Here is a 15,871-nt window from a genome sequence, read left to right on the forward strand (position 1 = left end):
GAGTTGTAATTTAATATCTTTAATTTGTTGAAAGCATATATCATTAGGGTAGTGATTAAGAGAAAGTGGGAAAAGTTATCATATTTAAGGATAGTCATAAATAAAAATACATATGCAGTATTAGATAGAGAGGTATTGAACAAGGTTCGTTGATCTAAGACTATTGTTTTTTTAAAATGACAATTAATAAGAGTCAATGTCAATTATTAATGACAATTTCAAGAATCATCAGAAGAGAAAGATTAAAACTATTGATGATTAATGAAAAGAAACAATGTATTAATTCAACATCGAAGGTATATACAAAAATGTTTTTCGAAATAAGTGATATAAATAATGTTAATATCATATACTTTATTTTTTTATATACAATTAATATAATTTTATTTACAACCACTAATCTTAATCAAATATATAGTACCTTTCTAATTAGAATTCATCTAGTTTAATTTTATTTTATTTTACAATTTCTTTTTCTTAAATTATCATTTGTTTACTCATTTTAATTATAACTCTTACACTTTTTTAAATAATCAAACTTTAATAACTTAGATTGGTCCACTAAGTAATAACAACTGCGAGAATGATAAAGTTGACACATAATGCAATCGGTGGCTTTGTGTTATTAAGACAATACTAGTAATATTTTAATTAGAAAATTAAATCCTAACATTGCATTCTGATTTCAACTTGTAATTTCATATACTTTACTTCATTCAATCATCTTTATTTCGATTTTATAATATTCCCATCATGAATTTGAAAGTCTTGTAGCTCAATCAAAAACCAGTTTACGAATCCAAGTACTGAATCTGTGTGCTCAATCTCACATACCCGGAAGAACACTACCATCTCAATTTAAGGGTTTGAGGTGGTGGATACAATGATTGGGCGTAGAGAAAGAGAAGGACCCTTGATGAGAATCAACCCTCATTCTCTACGAAAATCTAAGATCGTTACCGCTGTAATCATTGGTGTTCTTATTGGATGCGTCTTAGCTTTCTTCTTCCCCAATGGCTTCTTTGTTTCTTCCTCTATTGTCTCAAATCCTCGCCGACCTGTTGCTCGATCCAAAACCCAGGTTCAATTCTCGTCAAAGATTGTAGCTTTTGTGTTTTTCTTTATTTTTAACCTCTTGCATATCATTTTCGTTGACTCGAAATTTCTGAATTTGATTACTACCTTAGATAGATGGATTACTTGAATATACAAAATCTTTAGTTCAATGTAGTCATTATTGTGCCAAGATTTGTTTCTATGGAGGAAAAACCACATCTTTAGTTAGATGTGGTTGATACTGTTAAGCTTCTCACACACAAGGTTTTAATTAGGGTTGCGTAAAGGCTTTTGCAATTCCGGTCGGTACAGATGTTGCAATACTGCAATACTGGTTGGGTCGTCGAATTTTAACAAACTACCGTTGTTGTTCCCCGATATGTGATTTAGTATGAAGTGTTGTCGAATAAAGTATAGCAACATTATAGCACTATAGTGTAGCGAAATTTGTACGAATTACAATTTTCTACGATCCGCAATTGATAACACTGCACTACAAAGGCAGCTATTTTTTTTTTTTGCGGTGGCTTTGTTTTGCTGGATTTTGGTTTATTGGATGAGGTATCCTTCAATGGAAACTGCATAACAGGCATAACTTTTATCATTATTTTTTTGGCAGGAAAAATCAGCTGAATGTGAATCATCGGATAGAGTCAACATGTTGAAATCAGAATTTGTGGCAGTATCAGATAAAAATGCTGAGCTGAAAAAACAGGTGAGGGAGTTGACTGAAAGGCTCCGGCTTGCCGAGCAAGGGGAAGATCAGGCTCAGAAACAGTTTCTTGCATTGGGTAAACAAGAAAAAGCCGGACCTTTTGGTACTGTCAAAGGATTAAGAACCAATCCTACTGTTCTTCCTGATGAATCTGTGAACCCGAGATTGGCAAAGATATTAGAGAAACTCGCAGTTAAACGAGAGATCATAGTTGCACTAGCAAACAATAATGTGAAGGAGATGCTCGAGGTTTGGTTCACCAATATCAAGAGAGTTGGTATACCCAATTATCTCGTTGTTGCTTTAGACGACGAGATTTCAAAGTTTTGTGAATCAAATCAGGTCCCGTTTTACAAAAGAGACCCGGATGATGGTATTGATACTATTGGGAAAGAAGGAGGGAACCATGCTGTCTCGGGGCTTAAATTCCGTATCCTTAGAGAATTTTTGCAGTTGGGATATAGTGTTCTTCTATCAGATGTTGACATCGTATATTTGCAGAATCCTTTTAATCATTTATACCGTGATTCAGATGTCGAGTCCATGAGTGATGGTCATAGTAACATGACAGCATATGGCTTTAATGATGTCTTTGACGAACCTGCGATGGGTTGGGCTCGATACGCACACACAATGAGGATATGGGTTTACAACTCTGGTTTCTTCTATATCAGACCAACCATTCCTTCAATTGAGCTTTTGGATCGTGTTGCAACACGGCTTTCCAAGGAGAAGGCATGGGACCAAGCCGTTTTCAATGAGGAACTCTTTTATCCGTCGCAACCTGGTTATGATGGGCTTCATGCTGCAAGAAGAACCATGGATATCTATCTCTTTATGAACAGCAAGATTCTTTTCAAGACAGTGAGGAACAATGCTAACCTCAGCAAACTGAAACCGGTAATTGTTCACGTGAATTACCACCCTGATAAACTTCCTCGAATGAAAGCGATTGTTGAGTATTATGTTAATGGGAAGCAAGATGCTCTTAAACCTTTCCCTGAAGGATCAGACTAGTAACCTTGTTTCTGTGTCTTAGATATTCAAAACAGTTTCACAGTACATTTCATTAGTGATAAAGCATGTGTAGGTAAAAACAGATATCATCTTATGAGCACATTAAATTATGCCTTTACTTTCATTTTGAGACTTGTAAGTTTTTCCCCTTTCCCTCTTTCTTTATTTTCTCTGTTTTTTCGCACTCGCTCTAGGATGGCCTTAGTCTTACATGAGATTTGTTCTGTAACATTTGTTGTATTCTAATTTAGTTTTTTGTTTTTGTTTTTATCTTATCCTCATATACACATTGTTAGCAAGCTTGTGTGAAGTTTCAGGGGGGTGGAACTTTAGGCAGTGGCATTGGAAAATATATGATATCATACACATATGTAAAAACATGAAACTTGGAATAAAATTTATATGAAACTAGAGTGGTCTTGGACTGTGTATTTTTTTTTTTATATTGGGAGTTGCATAGTATTGATTGTATGCTCATGAAGGATTTATTGCAGTTCAGGTGTATGCATTTATATTTATCTACTACAGTATTTATTGGAGTACAGATCAATTATTGTAAATAATTTCTCTTTTTCATGTAACATTAATTATATTTTTTCATTTTTTATAAGAGATCGAACATGTTTCAATAATAATTTGAAATATTTTTTATAATTTGAAATATTAATTATTTGATTAATATACGAATATTTTGGTATATACATGATGATAATTTAGAATATTTTTTATAATTTAAAATATTTTGGTTAATATACTGATATTTTGACATGTATTTATTTTATTATTTAAAGTGTATGTTCCAGGATTATTTTAATTTATCATATATGTTAATATTTGTTAAAGTTTAGGACAAAGGTTTGAAGAAATGTACTATATCAACTTAAAAAATTGATTATAATACAAGGATGAAAGTGAGATGGAGATATATGAATCAAGAGTTATCGATAGCAGCCAGGGACTAGCCATGTTCACATGTATGGGGTTGTTGGGTGCCCCACTATATTTCTTTTTAAAAAAAACAGTGTTACTTAATACAAAAATGTTCAATTAAAATAGTAATGATTCATTAATTATTTAAAAGAGATTAACTAATATAGTAATAGAGATTTATTATTAGAATTAAGATGTAAATTCAGATGGTATATAATATGAATAATTGTTTAGGGTTTTGTCCTATGTAATTTGTAACTTCTTTTTTATTATTTTAAAAATTTATCTAAAATATTGTCGATTTGGTTATGTTTAATTTTAAAATATTTTTTTACTAAAGTGTCAAAAATAATTTTAATTTTATGTATTTTTATTTTAACACTAAAACGTTATGATTAAACATTTTAGATAATTACTCGTATCATCTCTAATTACTTGTATAAAGAGAGATAGATAGATTGAGATTATTGTATAAAATTGAGAAAATTACACAAAAATTGAAAAAAAATTATTAATGTTTTTTAAAAATAAATCTCATTAAAGATAAATAAAAAATATCTATAATTTTAAAAATATATGCTATAAGAAGTATATTGCTCACACTTCTTAAAATCTCTGGTTCCGTCCCTGATAGAAGTAGATAGCGACGTTATCATGGGATAACGTCCTGGATCGGTGACCCGCCACTATGGATGATCGATTCGCATCTCAGTTTGAGATTGCGGTCGCGATTTAAGGTTTAGCAAGTCGCAGGAACTAAGTGCTTCTCGACCCGGGTGCGTTTTATCATTTTTTAAAGTGAAAACTCATATTTACTCCTAAATTAAATGAAGGTTGAAGGACTTTTGAGAAATTTTTCCAATTTTGCCTAACTCAAAACACAAAACAGAGGAATCGATTTTCTTCTCAAACACTTTCGCTTCAGCTTTTGAATTTTATTCTCACAATCATCTTCCAAGCCCCGCCTCCTCAGTGATGTCTCCCTTGTCTACTGAGTTTCTCATGGCCTCTATCTTATTGTTGGGCAGAATATGGGGATGAAACGGTCTAGAAGGGGGAGTTGAATAGAGTGGTCCCCTGATACCATTTTCAAAAACATTTTCTTTTACAAAATTAGAGTTTAACATGCGAAAACAAAATGTGGACAACGAAAGCAAAATATAGCCGATGATTCAAGAATTATATGTTTCATCGTCTTCTTGATATAGATGATTCAAACAAAATTGAAACAGATAGAGATAGACGAATTTGCTTTATTAAGCAATTTATCCAAAACTTAGAGTTAACACAATTTTAATCCGAGTATAGTGTTGAACATGTGACTCATACACAAGTAAGGGGTGAACTATGGAGGTTTAAAAAATGATAGTTTAAAATAAGATCATTTTCAAAATCAGAGTTCGAAAGCATTTTCGCAAACACGTTTGTATAGGTAGCGAAAAATCAAGGTAAGGAAAATGTGCGGAAAGTACACGAGTTAAAGGAAGAGAGATAACACCTGAGATTTATACAAGTTCAGTCTTAAAGAAATGACCTACTCATATCCCCCATAATTGATCTTGAAAGTATCATATAATGCTTGAGAGCTTTTATAAGGATAAGCCCACGAACCCCGTATACAAGAAAAAATGAAGTTTTAGGAAAACTTCCGACCAAACAACAAATAGCAGAATGAAGTGGTTAGTCTTCACGCCATACAACGAACAAATATTCTAGCGCTTAGTATCTAAGCCAAAGTGAGATTTTTTACGGATTTATCTCGAACCAAGTTGGAGTTTTCAGTTGGATATCCTCCAAACTGAATCGAGGTTTTACACGGGCTGACCATAAATCCAACCGAGATTTTATACCTGACTGATCTCGAACTGACTTGAGATTTTATATTAGACTGATCTCAAACCGACTAAACTTTTGTACCAGGCTGAACTTAAGAACAGATGTGAAGATTTTTCATTGATTATTTTTCACGTAGCCAGAAGAAGAGTTTCTACTTAAGTGGCAGAGCTCAAAAACCAAACAGAGATTAACAATAATCCTCCAAAGAACTTTTATATGAGTTTAGCTTCACACCTAAACAATAACTTTCTATGAAAGAATAATTTACTTAAGAGGAAAAAAATCTTGGTAAATTTACAATAATGTCTTTCCCATAACAACTTCCTCACAAAACTCAAGAATGTTTCTCAGTGTGACATGGCTAAAAATAAGTGAAAGAGAGAAAAAAATTAGAGAGAAATTTAGAGAGAGGAAGGTGAAATATCTTAGGTTTCTGGATGAAATGAAATGAAGGAGAATTATAGGCTAGTGGATGGTTCAATACGAACAAACCATGGTCAAAACTAATTACCTAATTGATTAGCTAATCAATTAGGAACATGCAATAATCGATTACTGCTGCCTAAATAGTAATATTTTGATAAAGAGTCGTTACCATTCATTAATGCAATATCATAATCGATTATGGACTTGTTTTGGCTTCATCTAACCGATTAGGCATTTGTTCTAATCGATTGGGTAATTTAAGAACCTTGCCCTAATCAAGTCGACAATTCCCAATTTACCCGGCTAGGCTCCAAAAACATTTTAGGTGATTTTATTTGAAGAATAGAGGTTTTAAAAAGAGTTTTGTGTGTGTGTGTTGTTCGTGTAAGCCCTAGAGACCAATACTTTTGGTACTTGTATCGAATTATTTATTAATAATAAAAGGCTTTTTCTTTATTATGTTTGTTTAATAAAGTCCCTAGAATAGTTAGTCCGTTTAATGTATCAAGTGTGACTTAATCATGAGATCACATTAAACATAAGGATACTATTCTTAAAGTATTTGTAGTCGAGCTTTATTGTGAAGTGGGATAACATTAAAGCATTAAGACTATTATGTATATAGACTGATGATCACATGTCATGGATCATGGATAAGGAGTTATCAAGTCTTAAACATAGGTATGAATATTAAGATTAATATTTATACTTGATTGACTCGCTATGAGAATACTATTTAGAATGTTATACAAAGTGTCATAAGTTATTCTCATGGTGATAATGGTGTATACCACCCTTCGACCTGAAACCACTATGGACCCTAGATGTAGAGTCGAGTGCCTTATTGTTGATCAAACATTATCCGTAACTGGATGACCATAAAGATAGTTGATGGGTACTCCACGAAGCATGCTGAGAGACATGAGTGACCTAGATGGAATTTGTCCATCCTGCGTAACAGGATAAATGTCTACGGGCCCAATATTGAACTAGACAAGGATGACACGATCTATGTCTTGTGTTCAATATAGACATAAGCGTAAAAGGGTAATTGTACACATAAGTATTATCACAAAAGGATTTGTCAAATCACATGACATTTTCGGGTCTTGGGTAGCAGTGATGTGTTGCTAAATACTGCTCACTGTTTATTATGTTAAATACGTGATTTAATATAATTTCCAATGCCGCGGAAATCTACAGGGTCACACACAAAAGGACAAATTGATGAGAGATAGAGTAACTAAGGAACACCGTAAGGTACGGTGCATTTAAGTGAATTGTAGAACATCATAAGGTACGATGTACTTAAGTAGAATACGAAATATGGTAAGGTACCACGGGCTTAAGTGATTTTGGCAAAATATAAGATATGGGCCACATACACTTAAGTGGTATTTTTAGCTTGCAGCCCACACAAGTGGTTCTATAAATAGAACCCTTGTGCAGAAGCATTTGTGCAGTTGTAATTTCGTTTCTCTCTCTCTCTCTCTCTATCTCTCTCTCTCTCTCTCTCTCTCTCTCTCTATCTCTCTCTATCTCTCTCTTTCTCTCTCTCTCTCTCTCTCTCTCTCTCTCTCACACACACACACACACACACACACACACACACACACACACACACACACTCAAAGCCTTCATTCGTAGCAGCTAGCACTGAGATTGAAGGAATCTGTTCGTGTGGACTGCGTAGAAGCGTTATCACCATTCAACGTTCGTGATCGCTCCGTAGATCTGCATAAAAGGTTTCAATCACCACAAGAGGTAACAATTCTATCATTGATCATGCCCATTTGTAAGGATCACTAAAGGAGAAATTTTTAAATTCCGCTGCGTTTTGGATCGCTATTCTCCTTCAATGGTATTAAAGCCACTTACGAAACCATGCATCTGATAGCTATTTATTTTTTGTATTTTCTATATTGGTACGATTAAAAGACAGAATGAATCAAAGAATAAACGAGTAATTAAATTTGGCATCATGTGTGTATGATTTGGATGATTGATGTTGACTATGATTCGAAATCCGATGTTAGTATGGTGAAGCAACGATACATCGACCGTCCATAGGTTACGCAATTGAGATCAATCAAGTTATATATATGATATAAGTAATCCTGATGCAAAATACGGTATATATGATATATTGTTTCTGTTTCGTTCATTCAAACACTTAATGGTTGTTTTCCTTTGAGCGATCAATGGTAATTTGCTTCTTGATCCGATATTAGTATGGTGAAGCAATGTCATGTTGATCAATCATACTGAATTAACAATCGAGGTGTGTTTGACGGTCTGAAATTGGTGCATTAGGGTTCATGACGGTACAAGGGTTGTGCTATCAAAGAGTTATGCGATTAGGGTTGTGACTGTGCAAGAGTTGTGATTTAAAGTATCAAGTGTTGATGCGAAAAACGACGTCGATTTCAAATGAATTGTTCATTAAAATTTTGCGTCGGGGCGCTGCCCCCTTGACCCCCGTCCGCTGACCGGGAAATGGACCCCCGACTAACTCTACGTAGTGTGATCGATCGCCGAAATTTAATTTGGTTTTAATTAATTAACAGAATTTAAATTAATAATAATAATGTGTTTTTTATGATTGTCTTGTGGGAATCGGTTATGGCCTTAGTTTTCCTTTATTTTATTTTGGGATTTTAAAATACGACCTGCGTGTCGTGCCTCTCTTTTAATCTCTTAATGTAACTTCTTTTCTTATCTCACTCCTTCGTATGTAAAACGAGTTTCTTTTATGTAATGTAATGTTATGAAGAAAGAAAAGAATACAATATCAAAGGAGGACAACCTTAAAGATCTTGCTTGGAGAAGCTTAGATCATTATTAGGTTAGCTTAGGTTCTCTCATTAGCTTGGGAGAACAATTGCGCTAGGGGCCATAATTGTTTCATTATGTATGTTGATGCATGTGAATGTATGTTGATGCATGTGAGAGACAATTTATATGATAAATAAGCCGGTGAGATCATAATAATTTCAAATTCCCTTAAGTTAAATATTAAGTTTATGCTTTCCAAGTTTTAGCATTCATCAAGACTAGTATCAAATAATGTAGGTTTCGCCTACGCGTGGTGCATATTCTATATTAGTAAGGTGCGATGGGATAATTGTAATATCCAATTGCTAAAACAATAGGTCAAACTTAACTAAACAAATTATAATAAGATTATATATGTTTAGAAGCAAGAGTTGGAAATGATCCATGTGATGGATTGGAATAAGGAGTTATTCACCCAACTAAATATTCGAGAGTTGTATTAGATACAATTGGAAGGGGGTTCCTACCTAAATAACCTAGTTTTGTGTAATCCGCCTATGCGGACTTAAAACAAAGTGAAATGTGGATCTCGACCCACTAGAAAATCTTCCAACTGGATTTTCTGAATCAAATGGTGAGGGTCATTTGTTTTGAGTAAAATAGTGGGAGCATATTTAATTAAAGGTCTAATTAAATATGTTATTGATACTTATATTTTCATTATTTTCATGTAGATTACCATGACAACAAACACCTATAACAACATTTTGCGATAAATCCTTGACAAGGAAAGATTGTCTAGGAGGATTGGCACCAAAATCTGAGGATTGTCCTCAAACATGATAGAAAGTTGTATGTCTTAGAGAAACCTGTTCCTGAAGAGGAACCTCCTAGTTCTGCACCTAAGGAAGAAAGGGATGCTTATAAGAAGCATGTCGATAATGCCGATGAAATTGCTTGCCTCGTGCTAGCTACCATGAACTCAGAGTTGCAAAAGCAACATGAGAACATGGCAGTGTTCGATACGATCGAACACCTGAAGATGCTCTATCAAGAGCAAGCAAGGCATGAAAGGTTTGAAGCTTCAAAAGCCCTTTTTCAAGGCAAGTTAGATGAGGGAGCCTTTGTAGGTCCCCATGTGCTCAAGATGATTGGGTATGTGGAGAACCTTGAGAGGTTGGGTTTTCCCCTCGGAAAGGAACTTGTGACTGATTTGATCTTGCAATTGTTGCCAGATAGATTCAGTCAATTTGTCCTTAATTTCAATATGAATGATATGGACGAATCTCTTCCTGAACTGCTAGCCATGTTAATAACTACTGAGTAGAATCTGAAGTCAAAAGGGAAGTCCATTCTGATGATCGGAAATGGAAAGAGACGGAACAAAAGACCCGCCAAGCAGGGTAATAAAGGGAAAGACAAGGAAGTTGCCAAACCCAAACCCACTGTTGCTACTTTGAAGCCTAGTGGAGGCATAGCAAAGGAAGGCACCTGCTTCCATTGCGGTAAGACCGGACACTGGAAGAGAAACTGCCAAAAGTACTTGGAAGATAAGAAAATGAAGTAGAGACTTCAACTTCAGGTATTTTTGTTATTGAAATTAATTTATCTACTTCTGCATCATGGGTATTAGATACTGGATGCGGTTCTCACATTTGTACCAATGTGTAGGGGCTAAAAAGGAGTAGAGATTTGGCAAAAGGTGAAGTTGACCTACGAGTTGGCAATGGAGCAAAGGTTGTTGCTTCAGCCGTAGGAACTTATGTATTGACTTTACCTAGTGGTTTAATAATTCAGTTAGAGAACTGTTATTATGTACCTGCAATTAGCACGAATATTATTTCCGTTTCTTATTTAGACAAGTTTGGTTTTTCATTTATAATAAAGAACAATTGTTGCTCCATTTATTTGAATGAAATATTCTATGCTACTGCACAAATGAACAATGGACTATATGTCCTTGATCTTGAAATTCCAATTTATAACATTAATACTAAAAGGATGAAATCTAATGAGTTAAATTCAGCTTACCTTTGGCATTGTCGATTAGGCCACATAAATGAGAAACGCATTTCCAAACTCCATAAAGATGGACTCTTGGAATCTTTTGATTATGAATCATATGAGACATGCAGATCTTGTTTAATTGGAAAGATGACAAAGTCTCCATTCACAGGAAAAGGTGAAAGAGCTAATGATATTTTGGCCCTCATACATACTGATGTATGTGGACCATTGAACATACCAGCCAGAGGAGGTTTTCAGTACTTCATCACATTTACTGATGATTTCAGTAGATATGGTTATGTGTATTTAATGAAACACAAATCAGAGTCCTTTGAAAAGTTCAAAGAATTCACGAATGAAGTACAAAAACAAATAGGTATGAATATTAAAACTCTTCGATCAGATCGATGTGGTGAGTATTTAAGCCTAGAGTTTGATGACCATCTGAAAGAGTGTGGGATCCTATCCCAACTTACTCCTCCTGGAACACCTCAATGGAACGGTGTATCTGAGAGAAGAAATCAAACCCTGTTAGACATGGTCGGATCCATGATGAGTCACGTCGATCTTCCAAACTCCTTTTGGGGACATGCAATATTGACAACAGCTTACACACTTAACCGTGTTCCATCCAAAAAGGTTGATAAGACACCATGTGAGATATGGAGTGGTAAAAAACCACATATGTCTTACATGAAGATTTGGGGTTACGAAGTTTATGTGAAACGAAAAATTTCAACTAAGCTTGAGCTTAAATCTGTTAAGTGCTTATTTGTGGGGTATCCTAAGGAAACAAGAGGGTATTACTTCTACAATCCTTCTGAGGGCAAAGTGTTTGTCGCTCGAACTGGAGTTTTCCTAGAAAAGGATTTTATTTCCAAAGGAATCATTGGGAGGAAAGTAGAGCTTGAAGAAATTTAAGAATCACATAGCATTGATACACCTATGGAGGAATTAGAGCAGGAAACACAAGTAGTTATGGAAGAGAAACCTGCTCAAGTAGAACAAGACCAGCGTAGGTCAAGCAGGATACGTCACCTACCTGAGAGATATGGATATCTCATAACTGATCAAGGTGATGTATTACTCATGGATCAAGATGAGCTTGTGACCTACCAAGAGGCCATAACTGGTCCCGAGCCTGAGAAGTGGCTAGAAGCCATGAAATATGAAATGGATTCCATGTACACAAACCAAGTTTAGACCTTGGTAGAGCCTCATGTAGGAGTTAACCCTATAGGGTGCAAGTGGGTCTTCAAAAAGAAGACTTACATGATCATCTTCCTGGTATTATATGTAGATGACATATTACTCATTGGAAACAATGTCCTTATCCTACAACAAGTAAAGTCTTGGTTGGGAAAATGCTTTTCTATGAAGAACCTGGGTGAAGCAGCCTATATATTAGGAATCAAGATCTATGGAGATAGATAACAAAAACTGCTTGACCTAAGTCAGAGTACATACATAGACAAAGTGCTGAGACGCTTTAATATGCATGATTCCAAGAAAGGATTCATACCTATGCAACATGGCCTGTGTCTATCAAAAAAACAATCCCCTTCAACTAAGGAAGAAAGGGATCGCATGAATAAGATTCCATATGCATCTGCAATAGGATCTATCATGTATGCCATGTTATGTACTCGACCATATGTCTCGTATGCTTTAAGTGCAACGAGTAGGTACCAATCTGATCCCGGTGATGCTCATTGGGTAGCTGTCAAGAATATCCTTAAGTATTTGAGAAGGACTAAGGACTCATTATTGATATATGGAGGTCAAGAAGAGCTTGCTGTAATTGGATACACCGATGCTAGCTTCCAAACAGATAAGGATGACTTTATATCATAATTTGGTTATGTGTTTTGCTTAAACGGTGGCGCTGTGAGCTGGAAAAGTTTAAAGCAAGATACAGTTGTTGATTCTACAACCGAGGCCGAGTATATTGCTGCCTCAAGTGCAACAAAGGAAGATATTTGGATCAAAAAGTTCATTAGTGAACTTGGCATAGTTCCTAGCATTGTGGATCCCATTGGTCTCTATTGTGATAACAATGGTGCTATCGCACAAGCTAAGGAGCCTAAATCTCACCAACGATCCAAATACATACTTAGGAGTTATCACCTCATTCGAGAGATAATAGATAGAGGAGATGTGAAAATATGTATAGTACCTACACTTGACAATATTGCTGACTCACTGACAAAGCCTCTTGCGCAGTAGAACCATGACAGCCATACTAGATCTATGGGCATTAGGGGTATGCCTAATTGGATCTAGTGTTAGTGGGAGATTGTTGGTGTAAACCCTAGAGGTCAATACTTTTGGTACTCGTATCGAATTATTTATTAATAATAAAATGCTTTTTCTTTATTATGTTTATTTAGTAAAGTCCCTAGAATAGTTAGTCCGTTTAATGTATCAAGTGTGACTTAATCATGAGATCACATTAAACATAAGAACACTATTCTTAAAGTATCTACAGTCGATCTTTATTGTGAAGTGGGATAACATTAAAGCATTAAGACTATTATGTATATAGACTGATGATCACATCTCATGGATCACGGATAAGGAGTTATCAAGTCTTAAACATAGGTATGAATATTAAGATTAATATTTATACTTGATTGACTCGCTATGAGAATATTATATAGAATGTTATGCAAAGTGTCATAAGTTATTCTCATGTTGATAATGGTGTATACCACCCTTCAACCTGAAACAACTATGGACCCTAGATGTAGAGTCGAGTGCCTTATTGTTGATCAAATATTGTCCGTAACTGGATGACCATAAAGACAGTTGATGGGTACTCCACGAAGCATGCTGAGGGACATGAGTGACCTAGATGGAATTTGCCCATCCCGTGTAATAGGATAAATGTCTACGAGCCCAATATTGAACTGGACAAGGATGACACGGTTTATGTCTTGTGTTCAATATAGACATAAGGGCGAAAGGGTAATTGTACACATAAGTATTTTCACAAAAGGATCTGTCAGATCACATGACATTTTCGTGTCTTGAGTAGCAGCGATGTGTTGCTAGATACCGCTTACTGTTTATTATATTAAATACGTGATTTAATATAATTACCAATGTCGCGAAAACCTACAGGGTCACACACAAAAGGATGGATTGATGAGAGATAGTGTAACTAAGGAACACCGTAAGGTACAGTGCACTTAAGTGAATTGTAGAACATCGTAAGGTACAATGTACTTAAGTAGAATACAAAATATGGTAAGGTACCACACGCTTAAGTGATTTTGGCATAATATAAGATATGGGCCACATACACTTAAGTGGGCTTTTTAGCTTGCAACCCACACAAGTGGTTCTATAAATAGAACCCTTGTGCAAAAGCATTTGTGCTATTGTAATTTTGTTTCTCTCTCTCTCTCTCTCTCTCTCTCTCTCTCTCTCTCTCTCTCTCTCTCTCTCTCTCTCTCTCTTTCTCTCTCTCTCTCTCTCTCACTCAAAGCCTTCATTCGTAGCAGTTAGCACTGAGATTGAAGGAATCCGTTCGTGTGGACTGAGTAGAGGCGTTTTCACCATTCAACGTTCGTGATCGCTCCGTAGATCTGCATCAAAGGTTTCAATCGCCACAAGAGGTAACGATTCTATCACTGATCATGCCCATTTGTAAGGATCACTAAAGGAGAAATTTTTAAATTTCGCTGCGTTTTGGATCGCTATTCTCCTTCATGTGCATGTGTGTGTGTGTGTGTGCGTGTGTATGTGTGTGCGTGTGTGTGTATGTGTCTGTGTGTGTTTTAGTCATACCACTTACGAAAAATGCTATTGTGTGTGTGTGTGTTTTAGTCATACCACTTACGAAAAATGCTATTGTGTTTTTGCAAAAGATTGATCACTCAACTTGACACAATCAAGCAAATTTTCACACCTTCTCTCTTTCACACTATGAAGGTTCAAGTATTTTTTCGGATATACCAATCAAATAAGTACTTGACTTCAATCTTCTTGTGGATGAGGATTAGGATTGAGATATATTTAATTCATTTTCCATTATCATATGATATTACAAGTGATCATAAAACCCTAATTCTTTATCTTAATTTGGAGGAAAAGCTTTATCACCTATCTTTAGCATCTTTGAATGATTGTCTAGCTTTAGTACTTACTTGTCTTCATGCGTTTTTTGTTATCAAAGATACTTTAAGAGTTGTTACATCATCAGATGTTGTCATCAAAACCACAACATTATCAAGGTTAAGCATATCTTGCTTGTCTATGAGTTTTGATTACTTCCTGATTATACCTGCAAGCACATAGTTCCACATTAACCCCATTTTTTATGATAACTTCCTAATTATTTCATTGTTTTATCTTTATTTGATTTATAAAATTAACTTAATATTTTTATACGACAATTTTTTTAATTGAATATCATTTTTCAACCTCCACAAATCACCATCCCCTCTTGTGTTTGAAGTCACTTGTCCAACACCTTTAATAAACTATGAGACCTATCTAAATCAAATAACAATATCATCTATTTTATATTCTATAAAAGTAAATTCCATTGAATATATCCTCTATATAAAAGTGACACCAACAAATTCAAACAAAATTTGTTTGTATTTGTTAGCCTTGTAAGTGGAATCCATGAATATTATAGTGAGAAAAATGTTAAATAACATAATGGATTATGGATGAGTCTAGAAAGTATGTTAGGTTATTTTTGAATCACCAAACATTCTATATATGAAGACATATTTGTGATGATTAAAAAATTTCAACATTTCTTGCATTTCAGTTCTTGACTTATTGTTCCTATGACACACATTGAAATTGCTCGACCCTTCTATGGTTTTGGTTTTGCTACTTGTCCTGTTTATTATCTTTTATCGTTTATTGTTCCAATAATTAAGTCTCATCTAAGTTATAACTTTATGACTATCTTATAGTTGAGTGCAATTCATTAAATTGTATTTATCATGCATAAATCAAACCCTTAGGTAAAAATCTATGCAAAATGGTTTAAGTTAATTATTCAAACACTTGGGTCAAGAAACACATGAATGCATGATTCATATCATACTAAATTTTGATTCAATCATACGCTTCAATTTACTTTAA

General features: G+C 34.7%; 1 protein-coding gene across 1 annotated transcript; it reads left to right on the top strand.

Annotated features, from left to right (window-relative positions):
* The first annotated feature begins 560 nt into the window (after positions 1-560).
* Positions 561-3,056, top strand: LOC127101135 (arabinosyltransferase RRA2). The gene is made up of 2 exons (XM_051038472.1): positions 561-1,081; positions 1,676-3,056. The coding sequence occupies exons 1-2, from the start codon at positions 884-886 to the stop codon at positions 2,786-2,788; spliced, it is 1,311 nt and encodes a 436-aa protein (XP_050894429.1). The 5' UTR covers positions 561-883; the 3' UTR covers positions 2,789-3,056.
* Positions 3,057-15,871: the final 12,815 nt, after the last annotated feature.

The sequence above is a fragment of the Lathyrus oleraceus genome, chromosome 7 (assembly GCF_024323335.1).
Source record: "Lathyrus oleraceus cultivar Zhongwan6 chromosome 7, CAAS_Psat_ZW6_1.0, whole genome shotgun sequence".
In the NCBI taxonomy this organism is placed as follows: Eukaryota; Viridiplantae; Streptophyta; class Magnoliopsida; order Fabales; family Fabaceae; genus Lathyrus; species Lathyrus oleraceus.